General features: G+C 48.7%; 1 protein-coding gene across 2 annotated transcripts in view; it reads left to right on the top strand.

The window, feature by feature from the left end:
• The window catches only part of UNC5D (unc-5 netrin receptor D), a 95,094-nt gene that overhangs the window by 19,935 nt on the left and 52,711 nt on the right, over positions 1-22,448 (top strand). For both annotated transcript variants that reach the window (XM_032712717.1, XM_032712718.1), the window contains exon 2: positions 21,794-22,012. In XM_032712717.1, coding sequence (XP_032568608.1) covers positions 21,794-22,012 — 219 coding nt within the window. The remainder of the gene's footprint in view (positions 1-21,793; positions 22,013-22,448) is intronic.

The following is a 22,448-nucleotide window of genomic DNA, read 5'->3' on the forward strand; positions in this document are numbered from 1 at the left end:
AGGTGCAGCTGGGTGTGTTCACACCCCCGGTTTTCAGCAGGAAAGCAGCAGGTTGGGCCCCACCTGGGATTCCCCTGGATCCCTGCTGTGTGCCAGCACAGGGCTGTTCCCAAAGAACACTTCCCAACGTGCCTGAACTGGGTGTAAACACGGGATGTTCCCTCTGCATTTCCCAGAGAAACCCCCACGGTCTCAGATCTCGCTGCCAAAAAAAACCTTTCCTTCAAATTCAGCTGAAAAACCTCCCTTTTTAAGAAAACTTTCTGCTTTCCATTGGGAAGAGAGTTGGCTCATGCCTTCAGCTGGTCTCTACTGGCATGGAAAGCCCAGTGAATCCATCCCAGCCCTTGTCTGGACATCCCCCAGAACACTGAGGGCTTTCATGTGGTGGTGAAATATTCAGTGTTCTCGTGAGTAGAAACGTGAAAACTCGGCTGATATAAAATATTTATTGATGACAGGCTGGTGTGAGTGTCCAATGCACTTGTCACATCAGCACTTGGAAGTGAGGATTTATGTCTCCAGCTCATCCTCCCCCCTGAGCTGCTCCCTCCTCCCCAGAGCCGGCAGGTTGTTTGTAAATCCTTTGTGGTGATTTCTGCTGAGCACAGACAGAACCCTGTGTTTAACATCACCCTCGAAGAGGTGAATATATCCCTCCAGATGCTGCCCCTTCCCTCCTCTGAAGGGCAGTCCAGGCCTTGCTGGAAGCTGTTTCCCTGCAGGAGGAGTTTTTGTGTCCTGACCTTGCAGGGGAGGCAGGACTGTGTCCCAGGATCTGCATCTTCCCCCGGCCAGGAGCATTAAATCTTCATTTAGGGGGTTTTTAAGTAAGAAGTCATGAGTATGCAGGTGTGGAATTGCTGTTGTTGGAGCTAACGAGGATGGATGGGAGCTCTGGGGAGACGACCTTGTGTTGGTTTTCACTCAGTAGAATTCCAGGTGCTCCCCTTTGTCAGGTGACACTCCAAACATCAAAGGTGTCACGAGGCACTGCCAGGCTGAAGGATGAAAAGGGGTCTTTTCCAGGGGTTTCTTTGGGCTGTGGGGTTTTTGGTGGTTTGGTCTTTTTTTTTTGAAGGAGAGGGAGGGGTTGATTTGGGGTCTTGAGAATAAGCAGGGTGTTTTTATTCCTATAACATTTTTGGTGCTGTTCAGGCTGGATGTTGAGATGTTTTTAGGTTAAATAATGATTTAGAAAGGACAGGAGTAATAAATGGCAGAGTCCCTCATGGAGCAGGCAGTGGCATTCCCCACTTCCAGTGGATTTTGAGGGTCTGGGACGTTGTTGTGGTGGCTGAGCTGGTGAGTGGGGGCACGAAGATCATCCAGCTTGGCTGGGGTATGACAAGATAAACCCTTGTGGAGAGATTAAGGAGGGAAGGAGATGTGCTTTTCTGTCCTTACCAATCCTTCACTGCCAGGCTTTAATGCTGCAAGGACTGAACTGCATCCTTAGGGAGAAAAATGGGGCATCACTTTGTCCCGAGCTCGTCTCTGTCTGGTTTAAGAGCTTTTGAGCGGGATGTTAATTAGAAAATCAGCAAAACAGGGAGTTTGTCAACGCCCTGGGTTTTATTTTTAGAGGTTTATTTTTCTTATTTCTTCTGTGGAAGACATGGGACATTGTTTTGTGCTTGGCTGGGCTCGGAGCTGAGGTGGCTGTTGGCATTCCTTCGGAACACCGGCCGTGCTCGCGTCCTGCAATTTGTCTTGTTTAGTGCAGTGTCTGCTCACTGCAGCCATTGCTGGGCAGCATTGTCCTCTCTGTGCATCTGCATTTGTACCAGTGGCAGCCTGGGGAGCTGGGTGTGCTGTTCCCCATCCATCCAACGGGAATTCTTCCCTATTAAAGCTCAGCTACTTTGGGAAAACGCCGCGTGGGGCCACGTGAGCTGTCACGGCTCCACAAACCACAGCGAGCCCAGGGCAGGTTTATTGGGGCTGTTACAGGTACTTCAGGCTCCTTACACACTCTGTGGCGTGTGGCAGGGAGGCAGAAATGAACTTTAATCACTTCAGATTGCTGGAAATTATTTTTTCAGCTCGTGTCATAACAGTGAACGTCGCCAGGCTCCCTGTGTCCCACGCCAGGGGAGCTGCAAGAAATGAGCTCGTCTGCTCCACACAGAGCCTTCTCTCAGGCTGTGCTGAAACAGCAAGGGAGTCTGGGTTCTTGTGGCAGAAAATGATCTCTTTTATTTTATTGTTGACACTTTTTGAAGCGGTGGAAGGTGGAATAGTCAGGTGGCAGCAGGGCAGACACTTGTACCGTTCCCTAAACCCTGATGGCTCAAAAACCAATCCAGCCTGGTGGTTTTCCTTTGGGCAAGTGTCTCAAACTTCCCTCACCTCAGGAAACCCGAGGAGTGGTGCCTGTCCCATCCTTTGAAGATGTAGAACTCCAGGCCTGCAGAATAACCCGGAGATGTAATTGCAGAGCGGGCTCTGTGTTAATTGAAGTGCTCAGGAAGAGTCCCCGTGCCAGTGAGGCCGTGGGGCACCTTCACACCCTCTCAGCTGGGGGATGTTGCTGTTTGGAACAGCTTGAGGTTTTTGGCTGATAGCTCAAGGCTGAGCACAGTTTGCCTTTCCTCTTCCTTTGATGTGCTCTGAGACGAGCTTTGGCAATAGTTCTGCTCTGCTCCTTGAAACACTGACTGACCTCACCCAGAAAACATAGGAAAGCTCCCACCTGGAGAAGTGTCTTTCTGAGAGCAGGTGGTTCATGAGCTCTTTTCTGTGTCTGTTTTGGCTGTGATTCCCTTTGCTCTGAGCCTCCCTTTTTATTTAGAAGAGCTCCTGCAAACCCTCACTCTCCCAGCCCTGATGGTGGGGACATCAGTGCAGATCTGTCCGTGTTACCCATGGACAGAATCCTGGAGCTGTTCCCTGTGCTTTAACCATTCCATGTGCAGATTTCAGCCCTATGGAATCCCTGGATCTTAAGCAGCTGCTGCTGAGTCTGAGAGCCAGACCCTGAGCACTGGGTTGGAGCAAAGCTTTAATCCCCATCTGATGCCTGGACCCTCTGTCCCAGCAGAGCTGTTTGAGTCCTGTTTGAGTCCTGTTTGAGGGTTTGAGTCCTGCTGCAGGGACAGGGCTGTGCCAAGGAAAATAGAATGGAAGGAGCTGGATCCAGTTCTCTCAGAGAAGGCACTGCACCTTGGAGCAGTGCAGGGGGTCTGGAGGTCTGTGAGGGGCTTGAGGGGATCCAAACTGCTGCTTCTTTGTTATAAAAAAAAAAAATGGTAAGGGATGGGACAAGCAGTGCAGAAATCCAGGCTTGGAAAAGGCCAGGAAGGGGTGACAGGGAGCTGTGCAGATGGAGCTGTCTGAGGAACCCCTGCTGATGTGGGAGTGCTGGAGGCCACACACTGCTGGGCACTGCAGGGGACTTGTCCTCACCTTGTCCTGTTGGTCTCTTTTCCTGCCTTTTCCAAGGAAGCACCATTCAGGCAGGAATCTTCCTCAAGGAGCCTCCCGATGTGCTGGTGATTGCTGAGCTCAGTGTGTTGCCCCCCATCCCACAGCCATGGCTGGGGAAATGCTGGGATGTTAAACCTGGAGCAGGTACCTGAGAATTCCTGGATGTGCTGGAGCACAATTGCAGGTCCTGCTGGAGCATTTAGTGACTCCCTTCTGGATATTCCTCAGTGCACTGCACGGGGATCCTGCTGTCATGTGGGCAGAGGGATGTGCCCTTACACCCTCCCCTGCTCCAGAGTAGCCCTAAATGGAAGGAAAAACCTGGAGAAGCAGGGCCCAGGAATGTGCCACAGCAACTGCAACTAAACTGGTTTATTGGAGCCCTGGAAGCTGCTGGAGCTGCTTATCTGTCTGAGATGGGGCTGGTGTGAATCTGGGATAATCACAAACAGAGGGAAGCACTGGAGATAAACCCCCCCAGCCCTCCTTTCCTGGGAGCTGTGCAAACAGCAGGTTGGGAGGGGGATCATTAAAACGAGAGTTCTGAGCACACAAACTCTGCAGGGAGACAAAACCCTCCTGCTGTGGGAGCTGAAATCGGCCCAAGGAGAATGAGGAGAGAGGGAAGGGACAGGGAACCACGTAGCTCCTCTTTGCTGGGAAGCAGAGCTGGACAGAAGAGCCCTGTGTGTGCTCCTGCAGTTCTGACAGGTCATTAATTCCGGGGAAATTGCCCCAAAGCTGCTGAGGTGTGGATGCTGTTTCCAGGTTGCTCATTAGCTGCTGTCTGGGTTAAATGCTGATGGTGACTGCTGTAAATGCAGCTCTGCAGCTGGGGATGGAACTGCCTTGGGATGCTCTTGGTGCATTCCAGCTGCTGGGCTGGGCTGGGGGAACAGGGAATCATTTCCAGTGGGACAGTTGTGATTTTGAGCATCACCCTCTGAAGTACAGAATAAAGAGCTCTCACTTGAGGAGGAGGATGGTGGAGTGTCCAGCTGGCAAAGGGAGACAATTCTCATGCACTCCCTGACCACTTCAGCCAAGCCCCTGGGTTGTGTGTCAGCAGGGAAACAACCCTGAATGTCATGGACAGCCACAGATAGCTAAGTGTTGTTTAGTTTTATGGTGTTACTGCCCTTTCTTCCATTGCCTGAAAGAAGGGAGATGTTGGGGAGCCTTCCTCCATGACAGGGAATAAGGAGTAAATCCTCCAATTCCAGCGCTGAGGCAATAAATAAACTTTCTAATCAATGACCTCGCTCCTCTTCCATCCCCTCAGTGAGCAGCCAGCTGGTCCCCTGGCTTTGGCTGGTTGCAAACTCCCCCAGAATCCAGGAGTGTGCTGATTTCTGGGATAAGAACAACAGCTGTCTTTGAAAGACCAAAAAAAACCCCAAACAGGCTTGAAAAATAATAGAAAGTTTCCCAACTGTTGTTGGGCTCATTGTCTGTTAGTTGGGCCCAAGAGAACACCCACTATATCCTGCAGTTGATTATGCAAATATGAATAAATATGTGAATACCTATTCCAACTTTTTATCCTCTGCAATCTAATATCTCCCCTGACACAATACTCTCAAATTATCTTCAGTGAGTAATGACTTGCATTTAGCATTTTATACCAAACTGTCATATAGATCATTTTCTGTAATACTTTACATAAATTAGGAATCCTCCCCCATGGAATGTGCAGGGCTGCCAGAGAGTTTTTACAAGATTAAAAGTGCAAACAACACAATTCTGGTGTAATTTGGAACGACGGGAACTGAATAAAATAGTAAACGTGGAGGTTACAGTAAATTACAGTGTCATTAGTCAAAATCCTTCAGGGAGTCGTTTGGCTTGCCCAAAGTGTGATGATTTTCTTTGCTGGTGCAAACTGGTAGCTCAGGGTCATTATCCTGGTAATTGTTATTCCGTGGCCGTGGTGGGTCTGTCTGGAAGCTCCAGGCTGGGTCTCAGCTGGGAGGGAGCCCCGTGTGTGTTTGAGCTTTGGTGGTTCCAGGGATGAAAAGCTGATGGTCAGAACACCCTGGGACAGGGGGAGAGTCCCTGGGCTGAGGTGGAGCCCCCGGAGCTGCTGTGCTGGGCAGGCTCTGGGTGCAGTGGGATTTTCTGGGAATGGGACAACCCTGTCCGGTGTTTCCCCCAGCCCCAGGTAACTGTGGCTGAATCATATCCTCCTCTGAGACTAAGTAGGATTCTTGCTTTGTGGAATTATCATTTGAGCAACTTTTCAGGGCTGGGCTAAACTTTGTTGCTCGTTTGCCCCGTTGGAAGTGGAGTGTGTTGGGCAGGGAATGCACTGCCCTGGGTTTGGTGACTGACCTCACCTCTCAGAGGGGCCATCACAGCCCTACCTGGCACTGCCAGCAGCCTCACAACTGGATTATTTCATTCCAGGTGCATCAGAGGCTGTCAGAAGGCACTGAAAAATGCCTTTGTGGGCCTCAGTTTTGCACTAATGAATATTAAAGGCAGCGATTCTTGCGTCCTTTCTTCCTCCTGCACCTCCATCCTTTCCACCTCCCCTGTCCCTTAATGGCTCCCAACTGTTATCCCAGCAGCAGGAAGGGCTTTAGTACCTGCTGTGTCATCACCTGAGGTGATATTTCACAGTGACAATTCAGTGCCCATAAAATGGGAGGTTTAGGGAACAAAACAGGGCCAGGCCATTGAAGTCCTCCCAGGGGCTGCCATGTTTAGCCTCTTCTGTTTGTATCACCACAGAGGAAGAGATAAAAATTTATATTGCTTTTAAAAAGATATAAAAAGTACTGTGAGTGTGACTGCTGTCCAGGGGACAAGGGGAAGGGGGAGGTGACAGGAGATGATGGAAGGACAAACACAGGTGAAGAGGGAGGTGGTGGAGTCCCCACCCCTGGAGGTGCCCAGGGAAGGACTGGATGTGGCACTGGGTGATCAGTCACAGGTTGGGATCAGTCACAGGTTGGGATCAGTCACAGGTTGGGATCAGTCACAGGTTGGACTTGATGGTCTTGGAGGGCTTTTCCAACCTCAGTGATTCTGGGATTCTGTTTTTGTGGAGCATCAGGAGAGGAAATGTTGATGGAGGGAGAGGATCTGCCCCTGAGCAGCCCCCGTGTCTGTGGGGCTGAAGCAAGGCTGGGGTTCAGGGGTGTCTGTCTGGTTTAATGCAGGAAATCCTCAGGAATGCTCCCTTGGAGCTGCCCTGAGAGGGTCACAGCAGTGTCCTTGGAAAAACAGGGTCACTGCCTGCTCAGTAGTTTTGGGGACAAGGTTATCAAGGTGCAGCCAGGAGCCAGGACTGGGGGCTTCTTTGTCCTCCTTTTTGTTTGTTTTTGCCTTTGAAATGCACATTTCCCACTCCACAGACGGTGCCACTGCCAGGTAGAAAGTTGTGCTCGGGTGACAATTCCTGTTCTTGAACCAAGAAGAAAGAGCAAACAGGAGTGGGGCTGTGTCCATTCCAAACACAGCAAATTCAAGATTCGGGGCTTCAAATTGAAATGTAATAAAAATGAGGGAGATGGAGATTTGTTCCTTAGATTATTCTCTGACATCAGAATCGCTCGCAAAAGAAACAGCCCGTTGTTGCCTTAAAAAAAACTGAGGCTTGATCAAGTTTATATTTGAGGCCTTTTATTTTAATTATGTGGAGTTTCTCTGCCTCGCTCTGCGAAGCTGCAGCCAGGGCCAGAAGGACCTCATTAAAGATTGCTGAACAGTTTCTTTCTCATTTTGCTACTTCCCTACTGCTACTTTTATTACTTTTCCCTCTGGTGCTTGTCAGTGCGGGTGTTGTGTTGTGCATTACTAAGCATAATAGGGGAAGCATGTGGGGAATAAAAAGTTATTCTTGCAGCCTCCATAACCTCAGCTAATTTATGGATGAGCTCTGCCAGCGATAGCAGAACGGAGGCAGTTGTGTGTGTGTGTGTTTTCAAAGGCCTTTCTGCAGCTTGGTTATGCAATTCCAGAAAGGAATCTTTCATCTTTGCTGCTGCAGGGTGATGGGGTGGGGGGGAGGATGGGAACTCTCCCACTGTGGTGGGTGATGTTAATCAGCCACGGAAATCCCTGGGATGAATCCCTGGCTTGAGAGTGGTGCTTTTTCCTCCTTTGGCCTCTCCTTTGGGCTGTGCTGGAGGCCCTTTGCTGGTGGATAAATGTCCTCTCTCCCAGGGCCTGGAGACCTGTTGGCCAGCACTGAGCCCCCCAGGGAATTCCCACCTCCACCCTGGGATGGGCAGGAGGGGATTTTGCAAGTGAAACTGTGGCTGCCCCGTGAACAGGTTGTAGTTTGTGCTGTTCAATACCAGGGGGAAATAAGAGTTTGATCCACACCTTTGGGCTAAACTTTATTGCTCATTTTCCCCGTAGGAAGTTGAGTGTGTTGGGCAGGGAATGCACTGCCCTGGACCTGCAGGGTTTGGTGACTGATCCCACCTCTCAGAGGGGCCATCACAGCCCTACCTGGCACTGCCAGCAGCCTCACAACTGGATTATTCAATCCAAAGGCTTGCTCCTCACCTTTGCAAAATTCTTAATGGAAGACATGTGATAGAATAGAAATCCTTATATCCAGAGGGAGGATGAACCAGTGCCTTCTGTCCTCTGCACAAGCTGGTGTGAGCCCTGTGCCCTCCAAGGGATCTCAGCCCTCCGTGGCTGATCCCTCCTGGATCCCACCCTGGGCTGCATCCCAGCATTCCAGCAGCCTTGGAATTGGGATTGGTATCTCAGCACTGTGCCAGACACGGATTGGAGGCAAACACTAGTGAAAAGCAGCAAAAGGTCATTTCAACAGCGGGGAAACGAGATTCTACAAATAACATATGTCTGGCAGCTTTGCAGGGCCCCATCTCGGAATAAATTGGTGTTAAAAGCCCACAGGATGCCCATCAAAATCTGGGAATTCGCTGTGAGGATCCCTCATGGGCTGTGTGTGTGTTGTCACCGTGTGGTGGGTTCTGTCCCTTCCAAAGGGAACAGCCACATCTGCTCCAGGAGATGCTTTTGCTGAATTTGGGCTGAAGTAGAAATAAATTCCTCTTCCTTTCCCGTCCTGTCTCCAGCAGCCTCCCTCTGTTCAAAGGAATCCTTTTGCCTCAGAGGCTGGAGGGGCTGGTTTGCTTTGGTGGGTAAAGGTGAATTTTTTCTTTACCTTTTTCCATTTTAATTTCTGGGCTGCTTTGTTTCCTCTTCCTCTCTGTCCCTGAGGGCTGGGGGTGTGATCCAGAGGGAAGAGGATCACATCCTGGAAGAGGAGGGGGTGCAGGATTGCCCTCAGAGGTGGCTGATGACATCAGTCCTTCATCTCACAAAAATCCTGCATTTTCCTAACTGGAAAATACGGTCTGAAAGGAGCAAAAAAAAGCAGCACCTGCTGCATTTTTCCAGTTCAGCCAACCAAAGTAGGAACGTTTCCACGATCACAACAACCACCACTTCCCTGGATATTTCCCTGTACTACCCTGGATATTTGGAATTGAGCTGTTTATTTCCAGACTCTTGGCTGATTTGTCCCAAATATTGCATGTACGTGACAGTGAATTGTGGTGTTGCTTCATTGTGGTTTTTTGGTGTTTTGTTTGGGTTTGTTTGGGGTTTTTTTCAAGGTTGGTTCTGAGTCCTCCTGAAGTGAAGCTCTGACCACAGACGCTGAGACTTTGAAACCTCTGAGCATCCTTCTCCCTCTTTCACTTCATTTTGTGGCCAGAGCACTAGATTTTATATCACCATAAGAAAAACTTATGAAATATTCACCTTCTAGTGTGCCTTACTTTAAAGGCAGATCAATAAAGAGATGACCAGAATGGAAAATCCTCCCAGCCATGTAAGAACTCTGCAGCAGAAACCCCTTTTCCTGCCCAACCTGCTTCATTCATACATGGGGATTTTTTTTTCCCCTCGATATTATTCTTAATTAGCCCTCAAAAAAAGAGACAGAATGTGCCTTTTGGGGCTAAACTCAGCCTAATTAACAGTGTGTTCTCCCAGATTTCCTGGTTATTATCACACTGCTGCTCCTCGCCTGCAAGACACACATCCCCTGTTTGTGTAGTTAACAGATTAAATAAAACCATAAAAGGGGTTATGTTTTTAACTCCAGAGTTTTCTTGCCCCCACGTGCACCTTTTAATGGGGGAAATTAAGCAGCAGGGAGATTGAGGCTGAGTGTCTGAGGCCATTCCAGGGAGATCCATTCACCAGGCACTGCTCACAGAGCACTTAATCCACGCCTGGGAAGGACTCCGGGGTGTGTTCCCGAAGGAAGGCATTTATTTGCCAAATTAAAAGCCCAGCAAGGAGAGGCCTGGGTGGTATTTAAGGATATTTTATCGACTCCTGTTCTGCTCCTGTTTCCTGGAGTTCCCTCTGATGGGAGATGATGGATGAGCCGCTTGCCTGGCTCTCTCAGAGGTGAAATACATCCCTGATTTATTCTCCTTGCACTGACAAAACAGCTTTTGGTGTGGTTGGAGCGTGGCCAAGCTCAGAGGCTCAGAGCCCTGGCAGCTCCTCTCCCCCTGGGCTGGCTCCTCCTGGGCTCCTGCCCCAGCTCAGGGTTAATGTCCAGTGTCAGAGCCAGTCATGGATGTGGGTAAATCCATGGGCTGCCTGTGGGTAGTGACAAGATCTGGGTGTTCAGTTCCTGACTTAAATAAGATCTGAACCTTCCCCCCGGGGGGGGACCTGGCCCAGAACTGCTGTGGGTCTGTGGTGGGTGTTGTGTGCCCAGACACACAACCAAGTGTTACCCCAGGGCTGGTTCAGAGTGTGTGACACTCCTGTGGACACACACCCTGAGAATCTAATCTGTGAGCTCTGGATGAGGTCCTGGGCTGGTGGGGTGGTGGTGGCTGTGCCCACAGGTGACGTTTCCGTCACCACAAGACCGAGTTTTCCAATGAGGAAAATCATCCCAAGTGTGTCACAACTCTGCCCTGTGAGGATGTGATGAGGTTAATCATAGTTATTTTCCAAACTCACGTGTTTAAGTGCAGCCTAAGGTGACACCACTCACTGTAGCACATGGGCAAGAGGAAAGACCACCTTATTTTCACACTAAATGTGTCTTATTTGTACCTGTTGATTTTTCAGGATCTGGAATAAAAGATGTCTGGATGGAATCTAGATGGGTGTATCTTCTCAAATACCTGTAAATCACGTGTTAAGCAGACGTGAGATCTATCACTGCACTGTTCCACCACTCTTTCAGGCCTTTTTAGTGAGTCTTTTTTTTATGGAAATGCAGATTTTTATCTGTATATTGTTTATCTCCCTCCTGCTTCAAATATCAAACTTTGCCGTGACTTTGGCTATTTCCTGCAGTTCGTGACTGCATAAATATCCCTTTTCAGGCACTGATGTTCTCTGCAAGACTAGATCAGAGCTGTCAGGCTTGACAAATAAATCTCCAAGTCTTGGAACAAAAGGGCTCCCGCTCAGCGAGCGGGCGACAACCACGGGTTAACAACTCCAGGGGGAGGGTGACTCAGGCAGCAGGGAAGGAACAAGTGATTTGTATCATCCAGAGATGTGAGAGGGATGTTGTTCATGGGGCGTTTGAAGGGAGTTCTGGAATAATTCCACGTCCTTAGCAGAGCTTTCCATAGGGGGTGAGGAGAGGATGAGGCTCCCGGGGATCCAGGGCAGGGTGTGACCCTGAGGTGTTCCTGGGGATGTTCTGGGGCAGGGAATTGTGGGCTGGCACAGTCCCAGGGGGGCTGTTTCTTCCCTCCTGCTGTAGCAATGGGCTGAAAGGAACAGTTTAGTGGGCAGGGGAGCGTGTTTTCACACCGGGGAAGTTCCAGGGCAGTGGTTTCCTCGGAAGGCAGGCAGGGAGCAGGGTTTGGAAGGATGGGTGCAGCAGCACGGGGGGGATTAGCTGTCAGCTCATCTCCCATGACTTGGCTCAGTGAGTCATGTATCTGTGCTGAGGTATTTCTGTTCAACAGCCTTTATTAAAGGTGAGGCATCAGCGGCGCTTGCGAGACTTTTTAGGATCAGTTGGCATTTGGAAGGGAAGATGAAAACCTCTGAGCTTTGTTCTGCTCAAAACAACACTGAGAACGCCTCTGTCTCTGACAGGCCATCTCAGATGATGAGGAAAGGCTTTGTACATTATTAATAAAAAAGATTGTCATCAGTATAATTCCTTTGTGTTCTCGGTTCCCAACATGAAGCATGTGAGTGTTTGTTGATCTCGCAGAGCTGCTTCTGTGCGCGTGACAAAGTGCTCAGGGTTTTGAGCTCCAGGGTGGATTTGCCACCCTCTTGTTAGAGGTATTTGTCTTTTTGAATATACTGAGTATCATATATTGCATCAGGATATATGTTGTGCCGTGTTTCACTTTGTTCCCTGTGATGTAGATCAATGGGAAGCACTGAAACTCCCGAGTGTTCCAGCACAGACGAGTTGCAGGGAGTCTGTTCCACCAGTGGGGTTTTCCATGCTGCGCATCCCAAGTATTTGTGAATAGAGGGATGAGATTGGCTCAAACTCTCGTTCATGTCTCTAAATAAGACCCTGTTTAAGAGTTAAATGTCCTGTCATCAGCTGACACCAGCTCTGGGGAGGTCACACCGTCCCTCACTCGCGGGATGCAGTTCCTCACATTAACCAGACTTGGCAAACGAGTTTAAGCATAAGTTGCAAGTCAAGCATGTGCTTAAATCTCATTGACTTTTTAAAAGCAGTCTGAGAGCTGTTCTGTGCTAAATTGGAAACTTAATGCTGCCTCCCTGTCATCGGGTGGGATTTATTTTTAGCCGTTCACACAGTACCAGGAAAAGAAGGTTCTAGACTGGAGTGTTTTGGTAGTGATGGAGACACCAGCCCAGCCTCACCTGGAGGGGGCTGTGCTGCTGCTTCCCGAGAGGTGCAGCAGCAACCTGATGGTTGGAGGGCAGTGGATAATCAGTGCTGGAATGGAAATGCAGCATTCCAGGGTATAAAGACTGTGCTGCTGCTTTCCATGGGGGATGGAAAGCAGCAGCTTTCCATCCTGTTTCCCACCGTGTCCCTCAGCAGGGACCTCTGCCTGCCAGGGCAGGGCTGGGCAGGGGGCATGAGAAAGCCCAGCTGGACTGGGCTGGACTGGGAGCAGCTTCCAGAGGGGTGGGTGCCTCATCCATCACTTCCCTAAGTGAGAGCTGATGGTTATTGCAGCCAATAAAGCACCACAGCTCTTAACACTGAGAAACTGAACTTAAATAGCATGTTTGGGGAGCTTGAAGGAGATGGATTTTAATGTCATACTCCATAAAATCTGACACGCTGGGGGGAAAAAAATGGGAGTGTTGTGGGATGTTGTTGCTGCCTTTTCATTTTGAGAGCGGCTCTCGAGCTGGGAGGGAGCAGAGGTGGCTGCTCACCCCTTCCCTGCCCTGCCAGGGACAAGCAAGGCACTTTATCAGCAGGTTTCCAGCTATGGGTTATATAAAACCACACAGATTCCAGTCCCAGGGTCTGTGTTTCTGACCCATTCTTGATCCAGCCAGTCCTTCAGCCTGCAGCCTGAATTACAGGGAGCTGCCTCCGCTTCAAAATTGAAACGGTCCCGCTCCCAATGGCACCAAAACCCCTGCAAATGGGGGCTTGCTTGATTTACTCCTTTGCCTCATCCAACACAAAAAAATTACCAGCAATTTTAGGGTAAGTTGCAAAGAATGTAATGCCTTGTATTACAGGGTGAGAAGTGCAGTGCAGGAAAATTGAACCGTGGGTTGGAATCTGAAGGGACTCGGTTCTTCTCTGCAGGAAATAAAGCCCTGGTCAAGGCCTGAGGAAAATCACTGCTCTGATTTTCCTGCCTTCCCTGGAGCCACCTGAAAAAAGTGGTGGGGTCACAGTGTTCCCTTTTGCCATGCAGCAAAGGAATGTTGGGTTGTTAGTGGAGCAAGGGCAGGTGAAGTTCTGATTTCACAGAATTAAAAAAAAAAAAAAAGAAGCAGAAATACTCCCCTTGGAAATCAACCCAAAATCTCCCCTCCAGATTTTCTTCCAGTCTTGCTTTAGAGGATAAATGTAGGTGTGTTCTGGCACTCTCAGGAATGCTGAAATGTGATGCAGGAATTTTCCCAATCAGTAAATGGGGAAGTAAATGGTTGAGACCCCAGAGCTTGTGTCAGCAGCAGGGCCGGAAAATTCTGGAGGACTCTTAAAAAAAAAATTGTAAAAAATTTGTTAAAAAAAAAAAATCCTAGTGGAGATTCTGTAAAAGAGCAGAAACTGCAGCGTTTGGTAAAATTGGCTGAAGCCACGGGGCAGACAGAGGGGAAAACTTGGTGCAAGGGGGAGCTGTGACACTGAGAGCTTTGTGTCACTGGAGGGGAGGAAGGGGGAGTTTTAGTGCTCCGAGGTGCGTGTTGCCAGTGGAACGATGTCAGTCCCAGGGAATGTGGCTGAGACACGTAAAGGGAGGCTCCATGGAAATCCAGATTTCCAGTCTCTCCCCCCAAAAGTGCGTGTTTGCAGCTCCCCGCGGAGCCCACAGCTGTAACTCTGCCTGGTCTTTAGCATGACAAAAGCAGCCGGAGCCTAAAATGCCCCTTCCCCGTGAGAAGCAGGATATGGAAAAGCTTTTTTTCACAAAAGTAGCTTGTGATTCAGATGGAAAATGTCAGGTTTTGAAAATTATTAATCTTTGTGCCTCGCAGAGCTGTCAGCTGCAGGGGCGTTCGGCGTGGGAGGCTCTTGCAGGAGAGTGGTTTCCAAGTGGAGTTTTATTTTTGGGGGGGGCTGTTTTTCACTTTTCCCTTTTTTTTTTTTGGGGATTCTTTTGTTCCCCCCGCGGGTGGCTGAGTAAACAGGCAGTTTAAGTTCAGGTTGGGATAGTCACTGCCAGGTAGGAAAGCTGAGGAAAGCTGAGGGAGTCACAGCTCTGGCAGAGCCACAAACGAGTGTTGCCACCCCGGGGTTCTGATTCACTGTCAAGGCAAAGGGGGGCAGGGGGGGAATAATGGGGATAGAAGTGGAGAAATTGGTAAACAAGTGAATGAGAAACGATTCTGTGCCGAGTTATCCCAGAAATGGGGGGTTGGCAGGAGGGGATGCTCTGGGGGAGTGCAGAGCTCTGAGCTGGGGGGTCTCAGGGGGTCCTGCCCTGCTGGCCCTGGGCAGGCTCTGGGAGGGCATTTCCAGCCCATTTCCCGCGTTACCAGCTGCATAATTAACAGCTGAACTCCACCATCACAAAGCTCTTTTCCTTCATGATTTTCCTCCTGACAGTCCCACAGCCGTGTCCAGTGACTCCTCAGGTTTTCTGTTTAAAGCACCTTTAAGGTTGGCAAACCCAGGGAAAACCAAAAAGGCTTTTCCTGCCTCATTTTGTGCAGGGGATCTTTGCCCAAATCCTCCCAGGGTTTAGCAGAAGCTCCCTGATTGGAACGAGAAGAATGGAAGGAGAGTCGCAAAATCTTTAGTTATTCAAACAATTAACTGGAGGGCACTGCAGAAATCTTGTCATGTTCCAGTGCAGAAAACAGCTTCTGAGAACTACAGTAACACAAATAAATTGAAATGCCCCACAGGCCTCTGTAAATAACATTACAGAGCTGCAGTGCTTTGCTGGTTCAGTTTTAATTGCCTGGAGTGGCTGCTCCATTAAATGTTTGTAGCTGAACACCTGTAAAAAGTACAAAAAGAGCAGCCAGGACAGGCCCAGCCTGGAATGTGGAAGCACAAAGGTGCTCTGGAGCCCAAAGAAGTGGATTCCACACTTTGGCTGAATTTACAGGGAGATCTAAAACACCTCCATGGCTCAAGTCTCCCTATATGAGTAGAAAACATCAACTCCTGGGATCTTTCCTGTTATGGGGGACACTGGAGACTTCAAAAACTGGGCAGTATTTGAAATACCTAATTTATTATTTTTTTTTTGTAAGAAAAAGCCTTATAAAACTTTGCTTCCAAAACTGCATTATTTAACTGCAGATAAAGTTTGTCTCCCCAGTCACAGCAAAACAAAATTTCAGAATATAAAGATCCGTCATTAAATTTAATTTATCTCTCTATTTAATTTGTGTAAAGCGCAGCGAGGAATGGAAATGCAAATTCAGCCAATACGTGAGTTTATAGGGATCTGGAAATCTAATATCCTTCTCCTCTAAACTCCTATCTAAATTCAGCACTGGATGCTATAGTTAAAATTATGTCTATTAACACCTAATGGCACCTCTTTTCTTACAAAATTTGAGTTACCTGAAGGAGCAGAAATAACTGCAGCATTCTTTAGTCCAATTTTAATTAGATCATTAGGGATTTAAGACTCAGTAGATGAAAATTTCAGAGTGTCCCTCAATTGTGTTTCAATATATGTATTTATTACTGCAGTGCTCTCAAACTCTCAGCATTAAAACAAGGGGCACATTTTCAGAGCTTGCTCTCTCCCTTTAATCCAGAAGGAATGAAACTGTATTTCTCTCTCAGCTGATGGGGTTTTTTCCCCCCAAATGAGCATTTCCAGCTCTCTGTCTCAGTAATTAAGATGAAGTGAAGCCAGGTCTGCTCACAGACACAGCTCTGTGCTGGGTGAGCACGGCAGGGATCAGCAGCATTAGTGAGACAGAGCATTTGCAGTGGAGTGTGAGTTAATTTAGGGAGTCCCCTCCTTCTCCTGTTAATCCATCTCCTCTGGAAGTTGTGTTTGTCAGCGCCAGGAGTTTGTTGTTTGATGGCTGGGAAAGCAGAAGGGTGGGTTTGGCAGTGAACAGGTGAACACTGAGCACTGCAGCCTGTGCTCTCTTCGAGGGGTTTATTGGTATTAATTTATTATTGTTCCTTCTGAGCAGAAATGCTCTTCTCCTTCTTCTTCTTCCCTGGGAGGAGTTGTTTGGGGTGTTTTTAGGGGGCCAGTCCATCCCTAAGGGCTGCCCTGGCTCAGGGCAGGGGCTGTGCAGCTTTGGGCTGGGCAGGAGGAGCTCAGGGAGCTCTTGGTACTTCGGGGGGGAGAGAGAGGAGCTCCTCTTCCCTCTGCTCCTCAGAGACAGGAGCTCCTCTTCCCTCTGCTCCTCAGAGACAGGAGCTCCTCTTCCCTCTGCTCCTCAGAGACAGGAGCTCCTCTTCCCTCTGCTCCTCCTCAGGGCTCTCCCCTGGCAGAGCAGTCCCTGCTCTGATCCCAGCCCAGCCCCTGGTTCTCATTCCCTTTGTACCTCTCTGACAGGAGACCTTTAAACAAAGCCAGAGGAGGGCGGTGATTCACGGTTTGTTCCCCGTTCCCGTGTGTGGTAACTGTGGCTAAAAAAAGGGGGGATGTGGGAGGGGAAGTTCCTTTTGTATTTGGAGTTGTCCTCCTGCCTGCTCAGACACCCTCACTCGTTTCCACTCCGTAATTCCCTCCTGACAGTGACTGATGTTGGAGTTTGATTCTCACCAAGGTTGCTGTGCAAGGCAGGAGAAGTTTGATAACTCCTCACACAATGCTGGCAAACTTTTTTTTTGTTGCAGATCCATCTGTTTAGAATGCTGGAGAATCTTTTTTCCCCCTTTAAAGATTTATTTTGCTTGCACACTGCCGAAAGAAAAAAAAATATCTAGATGTTAAATAAATGCATGAATGTGGGAAAGATTCTTCAAGTTTGTAACCCACTTAATATTTAATAAATGTAATATATCATTTTTATAAATATGTATAGCTTAGATATAAATAAATTTAGAATACATAAGGGATTACAATAGGATACACATTCATCTCTGTTGGCACAGAACAGACCAGGAATGTTTTATGAACATATTAATCCTCATTGGTGAAAATAAATGCCCTCCTGTCCTGCAGCCCAGTGACAGAGTGGTTGGTGGCAAGTTCCTGTTCTGAATTCCATGCAGCTGGAAGTGCAGCCCTGCCAGGAGCTGCAGAGGTGCTTTTCCTGTTGACAAAGAGGAATTAAGGCTGGAATTTGTGGATGAGGGTGTGAGGCTTTTAAACTCCATCCCATTTTATGGGAGTGAAGGTGTCAGTGAGTGGTGCTGCCGTGGGAGCAGGGGCTGAAGGGGAGGGCAGGGAAGGTGGAATAAATGAGGGCTGAGAGAATGGCCTTGCTCATATTGGAATAAAAATCCTTGCTGGGGAGGTCCTGCCCACGGGAGGAAGAGTTCTGTGGGTCTGGAATAACAGGCACAGCCACACCTTGGTGCTGTCCCAGGATCCTTGCCTGGTGGATTTTGTGACAGGAGGCATTTGGATGATAATGTTGCTGCTGCTTTTTTGGTGAAAAGCTGAGGAGGAAAGGGTTTGTGTAGGAAAAGCTTAAAGAAATCAGAATGTTTTGGGGACAAACAGCTTTTCTGCTCAGGGAGGGCTGAGGGACCCCGTGTGTGCTGCGTGGCACTGAGGGACTGTCGCCCTCCTGCTCCCCAGATTTGGGGTCAGACTTCCCTGATCATGCAAAAAAACCCCACTGAAGGGTGATCAAAGCAGCCCCAGTGCATTCCAGAGCAAATCCAGATGGGAAAAGCCCAGGTGTAGAACCAGGAGTCTCAAGTGGCAGCTCCCAGCTCCACATCTCGTCCCGTGCACCCAGGAGGAGTGAGAGGCTTTAAAATTCAGATAAGGAGGGTGAGTTTGCAGCTGAAGATTCTGAGCACACTGCTTTCCTGTGATAATATCCCAGATTTGCTCCCACAACTTATTGCACATTCATTTTTATTTTTTTTTTTCTGGAGTTTTCATTGCAGAAAATTGCCAGGAGGGATGGATTTTGTCTTCCTCAGCTGGCAGAACAATTTTCCACCTGTCGCCCAAATATTTGATGAGAAGGATTATGGTGCAGCTGCTGGAAGTTTATCCTTCATATCCATGGGAAGCAAGAGGGGCTGGTGAAGCAGAGACACTGATATCAGAGGTTGGCTTGCTGAGATGGATCTGCAGCACTTGTGCTGGAAATTCAGGAGGCTCTGACAAAGATGTGAAATGCAGAGGGGAGCACGTTGGGTGCTGTGGTTTTACCCAATCCTGGTTTCCCTCCAGTGCTCCCTTTTCTTCCTGCCCTTGTAAGTGCTGGGGTTTGAGGCTGGGGTGGCTTCCTGTGCCCAGCCAGGGCAGCAGATTTGCACCAGCACAGCAGGAGGGGTTGGGAGGGTCCATCTCTCCTCAGCTTCCCCAAAGGCACCACCCTGGGAAAGGACACTTCTGGCAGGAGGAGCTGGGAACACGAGTGGATTTAACAGCAGGAGAAATGGTTCCTCCTTGGAGGGTACATGTGGATATCCAGGAAAAAAAATGCCCTGGGTGGCAAAGATGTTTAAAATGCATTAATGACACCAGAGTTCTGCTGCAGGGACTCCCCAGCCCCTGTGTTCTGGGCCTGCCCATCCCCTGCCCCTGTGCTGGCAGCCTTTGCTGAATTCCCTGTCCCCCTGGGCTTTGGCAAATCCCTGACCCAGAGGAAAGAACAAAGGCATCGAAGGATTTCACGTGGGCAACAAAATGTGGTATTTCCCCCAGTATCTGAGTGACTTCCAAAAAACCCCCCCTGCCTGTGGGACAGGGGCGTCTGACTGAGCAAATGTTGCTTTTCTGGCTGAAAAAATGACTCAGGTTTCACTGTGGAAACCATTCCATGCAGGAGGAAATGCTGGGGTCTGCAATGTGGGGTTTTTTTTTCCCATTCTCCCTTCCCTGCAAAGCTGGGCACACGTGCAGAAGGCATTTGGCACTGTTCAGTTGTGGTTCAACGGGGATCAGGAGCATCAGATCCATGGAAAGGGAAGAATGTGAGGGTCTGGAATGTTGGTCCTCTCCAGGTGTTTTTCAGCTCACAAATGGGCCTGTCCAAAGGAGGGGTTGGGATGTTTCCACCTGGGAAAAGTCTTTGCCTAATATTATTGTTATATTTATTACGAGTTAGGTGGTTTGTTCGGGACACTTCTGACTTTTTTTGTTTTAATATGGAAAGAATAATGCCACTTATTTATTTTAAGTAATTGCTAACTTGGAAGAAAAAAAGTTCAGAACTCAGTTCTTCATTGTTTTGAAATGTCACTTTAACATTTAAATTATACCCTAATCAGTTGTGAAATACTGACTCATCCCTGTCTGCTGCTGTCCACATTTTCTAATGTGGTCTGACAGCAGCAGGTTATTTATTTCATAGAGGAATTTAATGTTTGTTCCGAATTTCCCCCCCCCCTTTCTTTTTTGTTTCTGTGATTGCCATAAAAAGATTTAAAGTCCCTCCTGGCCCCGTGTGTGGAGCATAAAGCACAAAGCACTTCCTGAAAGGTAATTTTCCAGGAATGAAAACCACAAGAATTGTGTTTCAGGGTCTGCTCTTCTGTCATTCCCTGCTGCACCCAAACAGCCCTTTTTCTATAGCTCTGAAGGGCCTGAATGCTGAAAACTGGGGGCTGGACATGAAAAACCCTCAGAGATGGGCAGTCAGGGCCCTTGGAAAGTTCCAGGTGCTTTCAGGTTGGGGTATGAGAAAGATGAGGCACAAAAGAAAGAGGCATTAAGTTAAAATTCCATGTATGAAGTGCACTTTGGGAGAGGCTTTGCTTTGCTCAGCAGCTACCTGGGAGGAAATGTTATTTATCTGGGAATGTGCATTTATGGAACATCAGTATTAGCCTCATAATTACATGTTTCAGGACTTGACCCTGGAGCAAAATGTAGTAATATCTGTCTGTTTGTTGGGGAGAGAGAGTCATTTCTCCCTCTGTGTGCTGGGATCTGCATCAGTTTGGTTTTCAAGGGCACTTCATGGAGCTCCATTTAAGTGAGAAGATGCACCTTGACTGACCCCGGGCTGGGAAAGGTTTTCCTTGGGAAGGAGCCACTTCCCCAGCCCAGAACAACCCGGTAACAGGCAGATCATCAAATCCAGGAGGAGATTTGTGCCCTGAATTTCGGTGGGGCTGGGATTTCATCCTTTGTGTCTTGCCCTAAATAGCAAATTTAGTGGAATGGCGCGGGGTCATCCAGAGTTCTCCAGCTGAATGATCCTGCTGGAATTGTCTGCAGCTCTCCCTCCCCACCAGTGCTGCTGCCTCGTGCAGCACTCGGGGCGTTGATGGCAGTGTGGGATTTCCCAGCCTCTCCAAACCCTGGGAATGACAGTTTTCTGTTATTTCCTCCGAAGCGCAGATTTAATAAAGCCTGCAGGGACACGGAGATTGACAAGATGGAAATTGGCATAAATGTTCAGTGGTGAAACACTAAAACTTGTGATAATGTTTGATAAAGTAACGCTGAGAAGGTGGTTTAAAGCACCAGCCTCGTTTGAGAGTTTGTGGTTTCCCAGCACAGCCTCAGAGTGTTTGCACACCCAGCAATGCTGAGTGCTGAGGGACAGGGGCCTGGCTTTAATGGAAACAAAGACAGAGGATGTTCTCATTATTCTGCCATCTACTAGACCTGGGAAGGTTTTCAGACTCACTTCATAACTTCCCTCTCATCTGACTTAATTTCCTTGTTTGGGTTCAGTCACATCCCTGGTGCCCTCAGCTCTTCCCTTCTCTGATCCTGGGCTCCTTCATCTCCTCTCTCATCCTTTGGCTGGATGTGTTCAGTGCTTCCCAACCTTCCATCACAAACCAATCCCTTCTGACTTATTTTTTTTGCTGCTCTCTGAATTTTCTCTAAAAAAGAATGACAAACTACTGAGATAAATTCCAGCCCTGCTGGAAGTCGGTGGGAATTTCCCAGGTTTCACCTGATGAGTTCTAGTGAAGGAGAAGCCTGGATTCCAGGGCTCCTGGAATCCAGAAGGTGAGGCTCAGAACACTCACTATCTTGCGGTTTCTGGACCTAAAAAACCATTTTTCCCCTTTGATATCCCCTTTAGGGGCTGCAGGCAATGGGAGCAGAGTAAAACCCCCTTGAGAATCTCCTCTGGGAGGGCACGAACCAGCAGCTTGGTTGTCCCAGTGCTGCAGGGAGCTCTTCATGTCTGTGGTTAACACTGATCCCCGTTAAACCTGCAGCAGCTGTCGAAAGGAAATTAAATTCAGTGGCAGGAAGGGAGATTTGGGAGTTCAGGCTCGGGGCTGTCACTCCAGGGAGGGAGGTTTAGTGTCTCCTTCTTCCACAGACGCTTTCTGGGCGACCCTGGGTGAGTCATTTAATCCTTCTCTGCCTCAGAGAAAAAACTGTTCACTGTAAAACTGTTCACTGTGGTGGTGCAGTTTCTGACGATTCTGATGCTTCTTTTCTGTCTGTTTTCCTGACAGTTCTCACACTTAAGTTATTTGACTCTGCTTGTCCCTCCTCTCAAAGCAGAACCCGACAGCTGCCGGCTCCTCTTCAAATCAGTTTTAAACAAAACCATGAAGCGTTGTTTCATCAGAGAAACGGCACAAGGGGTGAAAAACATGATAAAAAGGTGAAAAAACCGTGAAAACCATCTCTGTTTCCCTTTCCTCCCCTTGCAGGCAATGAGAACAGCGAGGCCCTCCCGGAGTCCATTCCCTCCGCCCCGGGGACGCTCCCGCACTTCATGGAGGAGCCCGACGACTCCTACATCATCAAGAGCAACCCCATCGTGCTGCGCTGCAAGGCCAAGCCAGCCATGCAGATCTTCTTCAAGTGCAACGGGGAGTGGGTCCACCAGAACGAGCACGTGTCCGAGGAGAGCCTGGACGAGGCCACCGGTGAGCGCGGGGACGGGTCGGGTCCCGGGAAAAGGTTCTTCCCCCAGAGGGTGGTCGGGCACTGCCCAGGCTCCCCAGGGCAGTGGGCACAGCCCCAAGGCTGCCAGAGCTCCAGCAGGGTTTGGCTGATCCCCTGAGACTCTTGGGGATGGGCCTGTGGGGGAAAAAAAATCCCTCTTTTAAATTTAGAAAGACGGCACAAACTCGGGGAGCAAAGAAAGAAGGAAGGATTTCTCTTGCTCCTTCACACTTTCCCTCATCAAATTTCTGGGGAAAAAGACCCTTTGGGTTTAAACCTTATATATTTTATAGTATCACAAAATCCCACCCTTTTCCAGATAAGTTTAGTATATTCATTTTTGCCTGAAAAGGTTTCTTTTCTCTGAAAAGGGGCTTTCCCTTTATCCCAATCCTTTCCCTTTATCCCAATCCTTTC

This window comes from Chiroxiphia lanceolata, chromosome 28 (assembly GCF_009829145.1).
Source record: "Chiroxiphia lanceolata isolate bChiLan1 chromosome 28, bChiLan1.pri, whole genome shotgun sequence".
NCBI lineage: Eukaryota > Metazoa > Chordata > Aves > Passeriformes > Pipridae > Chiroxiphia > Chiroxiphia lanceolata.